Here is a 10,639-nt window from a genome sequence, read left to right on the forward strand (position 1 = left end):
GGGACCCGAAACGGACGTAACCTCGCTGCAGAGAAACGCAGGGAAATGCACCTCCAAGGTGCTCCTTGCCGTCACTCGTAAGGCCGCGCCCACCTGCTCCGCGCTCGGCCTTCGCCCGCCCCCGGACCACGCGGTAACGCGGACCCCGGCCTGACCATCCGCGTGCCTGCAGCGATCGTGCGCTTCGTCAAGGAGACGCTGTCGGTGGACGCGCTGGGCACCTGCGACGGCTTCCAGGCGGTGTCCGGCTTCGGCGTCAGCTGCGTCGTCTCTAACATCGACGTTCTGGTAGCCGCCGGCCAGAGAGCCGAGTCCGTCACCAACTTGCTGAACCAGCTCTCGCCGCCGACCGGGTACGTGGCTCGTCGGGGCCATGGGAGCAGCTGATGTGGTTTCTGGACGGGCGTTGCGTTGCTTTCGGCCAACCTCTGGCCAGTTAGCCGTCAGCTGTCCAAACTGTGGTCATCAGGTCATCGCACGTCAGGAACTGTACTTCTGTTTTTGTTTTTTTTTGGTGATGATGCGGTGTCAAGAAGTTGTTCGCTGACATGCCAAAGGTGATTATCAGGGGGCCCAGGCATCCTGTTCGTCGTTCGGGCGTGGCCTCACGTGACCCCGGCGGGCGCCTGTGTCGCCAGCTACCAGTACCGGCCGGCGAGCAAGGCGGCGCTGACCCTGCACGAGGCGACGGTGGAGTTCCTGCCGGAGGTGGGCGCCGCCCGGCCGCCGGCCGACGACCTGCTCGACCTGAACGCGGCGCAGAAGCGCGAGTACAAGGTCAGTGAGGTGCTCACCTGGCCGCGTGGCTCCGCCACCAGTGCCAGCTGGGCTGTAAACGTGGCTGCGCTGACATGAACAGCTGAAAAAGTGAGTTTGCGCCTTACGACCCTGGCTGATACTCGGTGGAGCGTCTGCATTAAGTTGTTCAGTGCATTAGCGAGGAATAGATAGGACATTAGTATAGGGCTTACGCTACTGTCTTATCTATGTGAGCGTCTGTAGTGTCTGTGTCTCCCGTCGTGGCCGCCGCCCCGCTGTCGCTGGCGTCGGCGCTGCCCGTCCGTCGGTCTGACGTCACTGTCGCGGGCCCGGCCGCCGTTCTGACGTCACTGTCGCGGGCCCGTCCGCCGGTCTGTTGTCACCGTTGCGGGCCGGGCTGCCGGTCTGATCTCACCGTGGCGGGTCGGGCCCCCGGTCTGACGTCACCGTGGCGGGTCGGGCCGCCGGTCTGACGTCACTGTCCCGGGCCGGGCCGCCAGGTGCTGATCGGAAACCGCGAATGGATGCGCCAAAACGGCATGGAGGTGCCGGCGGCCGTCGACGCCGGCATGCGGGACCAGGAAGAGCGCGGCCGCACCGCCATCCTGTGCGCCGTCGACGGTCAGTGACTGCGCGGTGGGAGAGGGAAGGAGGGGGGGGGGGGGGGCGTGTTTGCTCGGCTGTGTCGATGTTGATGCGGGATGTGATGTTGGGATGCGGATGTTGGGCGTTAGTGGCGACGGTGAGGGTGGTTGGGTGAGTCTCGGGTGCCTGTGTCTGAACCTCGGTGGCGGTGGTGATGGGGGCGTTTATTGTTTAGTTTAGTGTTTAGTCAGTTAGTTTTAGTGTTTAGTAGTAGTTAGTCTAGTGTTTAGTAGTTTCTGCGCCGGTTAGTGCGTGCCTGGCGCTCACCTGGTGGCGGACCCTGAACGTCCGCGCCGGGGACTGGATGTCACAGGACGGTGTAAGGACCCGATCGCAGCCGTCCCCATGGTGTGGGCGGTGCCCCCACCCCGACGGTCCGTGCTGTGACGCTCCCCGCCGCGGTGGTCAGTGAGCCACTCGGGCTCCGTTTGCCGGATTACTGCTGGTGGGGGCTCAGTCGCCGCTGTGGGGAACGCCGTCGACCTGATCGACCGACGCCTAGTCGTCTTGCGTTTTGTCTATCGCGTCGTTTGCATCGGACACTCATGCGAGATTTACATCATGGTACTCTGGAGGCAGGAAAGGACCCATTGGCCGTACAGTCCGGACGAACTCACTGGACCGGCCTATTGGGCCGGCCGTCCTCGCTGTTGCCGCCGCCCTAGCCAGTCAGCTCCGACCGAGCGCCCCTATCCCCTGCCGCCCACGCGCCGGTCTCACCGCTAACCCGCTTCAGGGACCCCCGTCTGACCACTGATACCACGTCCTCTGACCTCAGGCGTGCCGTGACCTGACCACGTCCTCTGACCTCAGGCGTGCCGTGACCTGACCATGTCCTCCGACCTCAGGCGTGCCGTGACCTGACCACGCCCTCTGACCTCAGGCGTGCCGTAGCCTGACCACGTCCTCCGACCTCAGGCGTGTCGTGACCTGACCACGTCCTCTGACCTCAGGCGTGCCGTGACCTGACCACGTCCTCCGACCTCAGGCGTGCCGTAGCCTGACCACGTCCTCCGACCTCAGGCGTGTCGTGACCTGACCACGTCCTCTGACCTCAGGCGTGCCGTGACCTGACCACGCCCTCTGACCTCAGGCGTGCCGTAGCCTGACCACGTCCTCCGACCTCAGGCGTGTCGTGACCTGACCACGTCCTGTGACCTCAGGCATGCCGTGACCTGACCACGTCCTCCGACCTCAGGCGTGCCGTGACCTGACCACGTCCTGTGACCTCAGGCGTGCCGTGACCTGACCATTTCCTCCGACCTCAGGCGTGTCGTGACCTGACCACGTCCTCCGACCTCAGGCGTGCCGTGACCTGACCACGTCCTCTGACCTCAGGCGTGCCGTGACCTGACCACGTCCTCCGACCTCAGGCGTGCCGTGACCTGACCACGTCCTCCGATCTCAGGCGTGCCGTGACCTGACCACGTCCTCCGACCTCAGGCGTGCCGTGACCTGACCACGTCCTCCGACCTCAGGCGTGCCGTAGCCTGACCACGTCCTCCGACCTCAGGCGTGCCGTGACCTGACCACGTCCTCCGACCTCAGGCGTGCCGTAGCCTGACCACGTCCTCCGACCTCAGGCGTGCCGTGACCTGACCACGTCCTCCGACCTCAGGCGTGCCGTAGCCTGACCACGTCCTCCGACCTCAGACGTGCCGTGACCTGACCACCAGGCGTACCGTGACCCGATGATGTCCTCTTACATCAGGCGTGCTGGTGGCCATGGTGGCCGTGGCCGACACGGTGAAGCCGGAGGCGCACCTGGCCGTGTACACGCTGAAGCGGATGGGCCTGGACGTCGTGCTGCTGACTGGCGACAACCAGAAGACGGCGGCGGCCATCGCGCGCCAGGCCGGCATCTCGCGCGTCTTCGCCGAGGTCCTGCCGTCGCATAAGGTGACCGGCCGCCGCGGTGCCCTTCCCTCCCTGTCGCCACGTTCCTCTTGGTTCCGCTCCTTCCACACGGCGTGCTGGGTCGTCACTCTCAGCATGGCTGGTGTGCCGCTGTCTGGGATGTGGCGCCTGTGTGAATGCGTGGTGGGAGAGGGACGCATCGATACACGCTGGTGCATTGCCGCGTCCGTGACCTCTGCTGGCGTGCCACCTGTGCAGCGAGAGGCGGCTGTTGGTGATTGCGTCAGACGGGGTATTCGTCAATGTCCTTTTACTCCAGCTGCGTTATGCAGCGAACCGGTGCGTTTTTCCTCATGCACTGTGCGGCTTTTTATCAGCTCGCATTCACATGTGCAATATGGCCAGACAATATGCCATGCGATGTCGTGACCATACTAATAGTATATCCTCTATCATAGCAATGACGTACCAAATACCATAAGATGTCCGTATATGAATGCAAAACTGTCGAAACACATAATTAAGCGCACTCCTTAACACAAGGAAATGTTAATACTTTATGGTATTTCTCTTAACATCAGTACGAGCAAACGTAAGCCGCGCGCTGCGCCGCGAGCGCTGCGTGACATGCTATCGCGTGTCGGCCCCAGCTGCTCTCATGGTGAAAGGCCTCATGTGAGTGAGCAGGCTCCTGTTAAATATACCTCTTTCGCGAACGGGCCGTGTGTGTCCAGCCCAGGTGACGTCACATCTGGCGGTCCCTGTACCGCACTCGAACCCAGTGCCGCTCCCCCGTCCGTACTGACGCCGCCGCCGCGGTCGGCCGCCCAGGTGAAGAAGATCCAGCAGCTGCAGTCGCTGGGCCAGCGAGTGGCCATGGTGGGCGACGGCATCAACGACTCGCCGGCGCTGACGCAGGCCGACGTCGGCATCGCCATCTCGTCTGGCACGGACGTGGCCGTCGAGGCGGCCAGCATCGTGCTCATGCGGGTCAGTGGCGCCGTCGGACCCCCTGCCGCGTCCTCCACGAGCTGCGGCACCGGATCGCTAGGTGGCGGGTGCCCCTTCACTGCTGGCTGGATGGGTGAGGGGCTGGGCGGATAGGCATGCACGGCGTGCGATGCGAGGATGGGATCCACGGGAGGTGAGGGTTGGTGCTTGCATAAGAGGAGGGGGGGGGGGGGGGGGGGGGGGGGGAGGGTTGTGGATCGGTTCGCCGTGGTGGTTCAGTAGCGCAGTCGGACGATGGAGCTGGACTGCCGATCGGGGCGCGTTCTGCGCCACCTGCGGTTTTTCGTGGAAGACTGGTGGGCGTGGGCCAGCTGTGGTGGTCAGTGTTCGGGTTTGTGATGTTTTGAACATGATTAGGTGCCCCTTGTCATGTATTGTAGGACATAGGCATGAAGAAGACGGCGCTGTTTCTTTTAGCAAGGTTACGGTCGTCACACCAGTGCGACGACCGTAACCACACCATTCTTACATGTTTTACCTGGCATAAATTACAAATTTGTTCTGATCTAGGATGCCTCGCCGTCTTTGGTGTGTAGGACTGGCCCGTCCTCGTAACTTGGTTTTTGTTCCTTACTAAAACAGCGTTGTAAGTGGAAGCTCACGGAGGGCACGCACCAGGTAAAACGGGTGAGAGGACCCAATGGAGAGCGTGGTTGTTCGAATCTTTGCTTATCTCATGTCTTATCTTTGCTCACCCGTCTTTTTCCTTGCAGAACGATCTGCTCGACGTTATTGCCTGTCTCGATCTCTCGCGGAGAACAGTGAAGAGGATAAGAATGAACTTCGTCTTCGCCAGTATTTATAACCTCGTCGGTACGTTAGCTTCTTTTTAGCTAACTCCCACTGCACACCGATTGTGATGCCAGCGACTCAATGCCCTGCATTTGACAGTGGTGGACATCTCCCGGCCTCGTGTGCCATTATGTCGGGTGGTTTCCTCGGCTAGATGTGCCTCCTCCCTTAACTGATATCCCTCAGGTAATGGTGACGCTCGGTCACAGGTCATTGATATGATACGAATGTGACTCCATTACATGTCCGCGCAGGCAGCCCTCGGATTAATACGCACTGACACCGTGACAAGCACCGAACCTGTGAGCTCGGTGTGACCCCAGCAGCAAGACGTATCTCAACTCAGCATCGCTCGGGACGGGCACCCCTCGGCTGGGTGACCACCGCTCTGACAGGCCTCACGCGGCTGAATGCGCCGCCCCCCTCCCCCCGATGACACAGTCGCACTCGTGACTTCAGCGGTGCCGCTCTCTGTCGACGGCGGTGCCCCGTGCGCCTGCTCCAGTGGGGCCGCGCCCCCTAGCTCAGCGTGTTTCTCTCCTCTCCGTGCGGCAGGTATTCCTCTGGCGGCCGGCGTGTTCCGGCCCTGGGGTATCGTGCTGCAGCCGTGGATGGGCTCGGCCGCCATGGCTCTCAGCTCGGTCTCGGTCGTCTGCTCCTCGCTGCTGCTCAAGCTGTGAGTTCGCGAACGGAAGTGCTGTCGGGGCAGATCCGCCGGCTCTGCTGTAGCCGCACCGGCTGTCCCATTGGCGGTCCGAAGACACGTCTTGTGAACGCGTCGTTTTAAGCCGTCGGCCCGTTGGCGTTTTCTACATAGTTTGTCTCTAGTGCGCGACTCCGTAACGGATCGGGTATGTACCGTCGGCGCAACGTGGGTGGACATTTCGTGGCTCTAACAGACAGAGATCCGCTTCCTGGCGTGCAATATTGAGCGTTGCGCGCCGTCCCGTGCGGGGTCCAGGGATGGCCGGGGGGCGTCCACTATTATGTGTCCACTGTCCAGGCTGCCGTGCTGTGGCGACCAGGCTACTGGCGATTTCTGGATCCTTATCGTTTCCACTAACGATTCTGTCCGCATTTGAATGTCCCGTGCTTCTGACCCTCCGCTTCACCTTCTTGACCTCTTGACTTCCCGCCGCGTGGATCTGGCCGCTGCTTGTGTTAGAGGAGATGCGTGAGTTACACGCTAGTCCTTGTACAAACATGTCTCATAGTAAGATTTCACTGATGATTTAATGGTACGATGCTGAGTGTGATGCTCATGATGGTGCCGACGTTCATGATGATGTTGGTGACGGACCTGCCAACCCCGGCCGTCGATGGCAGGTACAAGAAGCCGACCCGCGAGAGCCTGGCCACTTGGAGTACCTGAAGGCCATGGGAGGCGCGCTCGCTGGCGCACGACTCGGCCGACAAACCGTGTCCATCCACCGCGGCCTGGACGACATCACCATTAGCATGCCGAAGACCAGCACCAGCCTCAGCAGGTTGGGCCCCCGTCGGCGTCGTCCGGGGGCGTTCAGCGCGCGCGCCGCGGTCTCCGGGGGTCGAGCCGGCGCGGCGCGGTCTCCGGTGGATCGAGCCGGCCCGGCGCGGTTCTCCGGGAGATCGAGCCGGCGCGGCGCGGTCTCCGGTGGATCGAGGCCGGCGTAGCGCGGTCTCCGCGAGATTGAGCTGGCGCGGGCGCGGTCTCCGGTGGATCGAGCCGGCGTAGCGCGGTCCTCCGCGAGAATTGAGCCGGCCGGTCGCCGCGGCGTCTCCGGGTGGATCGAGCCGGCGCGGTGCGGTCTCCGGAAGATTGAGCCGGGCGCGGCGGGTCTCCGGAAGATCGAGCCGGCGGCGGCGCTGGTGCAGTCGGCACAGCCGTTTTCTTTCCAGCTATGTGTGCGGTGGCTGGTGCACTAGCGGAGTGGGAGTAGCCGATTTGCATGAAGTTTGCTGTGATGTGGTAATTTTCTTTTGCTGCTCTTTATTTGCTCCCTTTTGGCTTTGTGGTGGCGGTACTGAGGCCTTGGCATGGTTGAAGGTCCCCCAGGTGATCCTTTCAGCTGCTGCTTCCGTCGCTTTCTATCTCTAACACCCTCTCAGCCTCCAACAAGGCCTTGCATGGCAGCTTCAATAATCGCCAGTGAGTAGCGCGACTCGCATGAGCTCCCCCTCCGCCTAGCAGGTCGACGGGAGCGGTCGACGCTCACCGATGATGAAGGGAAGCAGCTTCTCCTCCGACCACAGTCACCTCTAGTCATCCGTGAGTTGTGCTGGCCTGGTGCCGGTCATGTTCGGGGAGCCGTTGTGAGCTGTTGCTGAATCGTGCGGCGTCGGTGTCCGCTGCCGCAAGCCGCGATGGCTTGATTTTGGACTCGGCTGACGGCACAGTCGACGTGTAACCAAGGCATGCCGCGGCTGTTGGTGAGGTCAACATGGCCCATGCATGCCGCAAAGGCACTGAAATCGAAGCAGAAAGGAAGGAAATGTCCGTCTTTATCATGTCGGCTAGTGATCGTGGAACAGTTGCAAGATGCTGCTTCATTGTCACGTGGGCGTGGCGCGGGATGGTGCTCACGCTGAGTACCGCACGCCAGAAAGCGGACCTGCACATTACAGAGCTTAAACATCCGCCCACATTGGTTCGACCATACATAAGCGATCCGGCGAGACCGGCCCCACCACACAGAAACTACGAACTAAAAAAAACTAAAAACTTAACTAAACAAAAAACTAAAGCACATCCTACGGGCTGGCGCTTTACAACGACGCGGTCACAAGGCATGCTTCCGCGCGCAAATGGAGCATCAGCAGCAATGAACGTCGTATGCAGATGCTGCATTGGACTCCCCCCCCCCCCCCCCTCCCCCCGGCAACCGTGTAGACCCATAGGCGTGTTTATACCCAGGCTGTTCACTGGTAGCCTTAAAGTATGGTACGTAAAACTGGAGCAGTGTTTAGAAGTCGAGATATTCCGTTGAGTCGTTTTCCGTTGAGAGTAAACCCCATGCATGCATGCAGTAAATAATCTTCACGCATTGTAAGACTGTGAATGCTGCACCCACTTTGTGTCGGTCCGGCAGTGAGGATGGCGATAAGAATGCGTGGTATCTGATAACATGTATAATGATGCAGCACCATACACACAGGCAAGGAGAAAGTATGTTGACATTGTTACCAGCATGCTGAGAAAGGCCTTTATGGATTCAGGCAGGTGTCATTCAACATTTGCTTGCCTTTCTTGCACAAATTTGCACTTTCGCTCTTCATTTGCATGGCATGCGTCTTGGTTTGTGTGTCCACTGCACCCACGGAGAGCCGCTCCCGTCGATCCCTGCTGCGTTGATTCACTGTCACTAAATCGCTTGCGGTCCAAGCTTAGCGTACAAGCCTAACATGTTTGGTGGACTTTTCAGTGGTTTGTGGAGCAAAAGCTTGCTTTGTAGCCACAGCCGCGTTCTTGAATTCAGATGTGGATTGGCGGGCAACTAACGAAACAAACCGTCTTGTAGTGTCAGTATGCTAAAGTCTGTCACGCAGGCCCTCCGTCTCGGACGGACGCGGGCGAGTCCTCGCCACCGGCCGCCGGCCGGGCCGCGTTGCGTGTGTCGCTCGGGACGCGGAGCGCCGGCGACGGCCGACGCTGACTGCCGCGGCTGGTCCGCCGCAGGCTGTGGAGCGGAGTCTGCTGATCTTCCGGCCCAGCCACCAGCGTGCTGGCCACCGTAGGACTCGGACGAGGAGACGAGATTGCGGCCGCTCCAGTGAGCACCGGCCGATGGCGGGGCCTCAGCCGAACTCAGAGCCGTCGAGTTGGAGGACGCTGGGGTCCCCGCCGTTCTGGACTCGCCTTGGCCGCCTCGTGACGGCGACGCCAGTATATGCCAGTACACAGAGCAGACTTGATTGTCAGCGTCCGTAAATTGTCCGCAGCCCGCACCTGTCTTCGCGGCCAGCCGGCTCGCACCTCTGGACAGCACACTACGTTAGTATTTCTGCCCTAGAATTGCTAGCGGACAAACGTGCCAAGGTGTCTCGATGTCTCGTGAGGCGGGGGGGGGGGGGGGGAGGGGAGTAAGGAGTGACCGAGACGTATGCGGGTCGGGCGCGTTTGTTTCTGTTGTTTATCCGGGGCGCGTCTGCCAGTCTGGAGAACGCTCCCGCTCGTCGCCCAGGGCTCATCTGCGCATGCGCCGATGCGCTTGATTTTAATTGAAAGTGTACTTTGAACGTGCCTCAGAATAACTGTTTTGTTGATTTTTTTGTCGTGTCCTGGCATTGTTTTAAGTATCTCCGACGTGCGATTGTCTCACAGCTATGTGGTCGTCTTGTAGTTACATGAGTGTATTCCGGCCCTCGGGAGGTGTATTGAGCTTCTGTTCAAAAGTGGAAGCCCGTAGGAGTATTTTCCGCCGTTATCAAAGGCAAATTATAGTAAAATAACTTGGGGGCTGAGTAGTAAAAAATGACGCAGCCTTCCCTTAAACACACCAACAAACGGGTTTTCTATGGATTTGGCTCACTTTCTTGGAGCTGGAAGAGGATGGGACTGCAGCCCCGCCCCCAGCCGAATAGGAAAAGACACTCCCGACCGTCACTGACAGTGAACAAATGATATTGTAAGCAGGTGGAGCAGATTGTGATAGTCACTTGCGGGACGTTTGTACTGGCCCTTCCCCGGGCAGAAATCTATGGAACGTTGTGTCACGTAGTTCCGATTCCGGAAGGTCCCCCAATGTATAGCATGCGTTTCTGATTTAGGATGTGTTGCACATGTTTATATGCGTGATTTAGGCGAAATGTGCGCTTGTATTTGTTTTCTATGTGGAGACACTATGGTTTGCACTACGTTGCACTATGACCCTACGAACACGTTTGCGGAGGGTAACAGCCTGTCGTATATTTCTGGGACCTGGCTAGCTCCAGTCCCAATGTCTCAGTTCGCCTGGGACTGAGTGTACGTGTCCTTGCGCTGGTTCGTTTCCGATATACCAAAGTGCCATCCGCGCCGTTTTTCCTCACGGAGCTTCCCCGAGGGGCAGGTCAGTCCTTGTGAGGTCCAGCCTCGCTGCCGCTGTTTCCAAATGGCGCTCCACTATCACCATCACTGCTTCCATACGCCGGCCGGTGGAAGCTACGTAAAGAACGCTGCCGGCCTATTTTCCCAGAGCGGCCCGTGTGAGCGAGACGAAGTGTGGAAGTGTGGCGTTTGGTATTGTTTATAGTGCGATACTGCGGCCTGCCGATGCCATGCAAATGTGTAGCGGCTGGCGACACGTTAACCTCGTTGTATGCTGACGCGTCTTCAGAGCGCATGAGCGGCCCTCCCTGCCTGACATTTTGTATCCGAGGTGTCGTTTGATTTGAATGCCGGGCCTGCTGGCGGCACTGAATATGCAAGTCTCTGAGGAGCACACGCTGAACGCACAGCCGACCAAGCGGTGCCACTGGCTCTCGGCCGGACCGGCGGTGCTGGCCTGCGCTGGGCGGACCGGCGGACCGGCGGACCGGCGCTGGCCGGCGCAAACCCGGGCGGGGTCCAGCGCGACACGCGGCAGCGTGCCGGTGCGGCCGTGGGCGGCACCATGAC

At 60.2% G+C, this 10,639-nt stretch overlaps 1 protein-coding gene across 1 annotated transcript in view; it reads left to right on the plus strand.

The window, feature by feature from the left end:
- Nucleotides 1-8,741, plus strand: part of LOC119092178 (copper-transporting ATPase 2-like) — a 35,239-nt gene extending 26,498 nt beyond the window's left edge. Inside the window, 10 exon segments of the mRNA XM_037215155.1 lie at nt 173-353; nt 639-777; nt 1,260-1,380; nt 3,116-3,303; nt 4,093-4,251; nt 4,986-5,085; nt 5,620-5,740; nt 6,391-6,422; nt 6,425-6,551; nt 8,720-8,741. Coding sequence (XP_037071050.1) covers nt 173-353; nt 639-777; nt 1,260-1,380; nt 3,116-3,303; nt 4,093-4,251; nt 4,986-5,085; nt 5,620-5,740; nt 6,391-6,422; nt 6,425-6,551; nt 8,720-8,741 — 1,190 coding nt within the window.
- The last annotated feature ends 1,898 nt before the right edge of the window (nt 8,742-10,639 follow it).

Source organism: Pollicipes pollicipes, unplaced genomic scaffold (assembly GCF_011947565.3).
Source record: "Pollicipes pollicipes isolate AB1234 unplaced genomic scaffold, Ppol_2.1 Scaffold_3447;HRSCAF=4054_pilon_pilon_pilon, whole genome shotgun sequence".
In the NCBI taxonomy this organism is placed as follows: domain Eukaryota; kingdom Metazoa; phylum Arthropoda; class Thecostraca; order Pollicipedomorpha; family Pollicipedidae; genus Pollicipes; species Pollicipes pollicipes.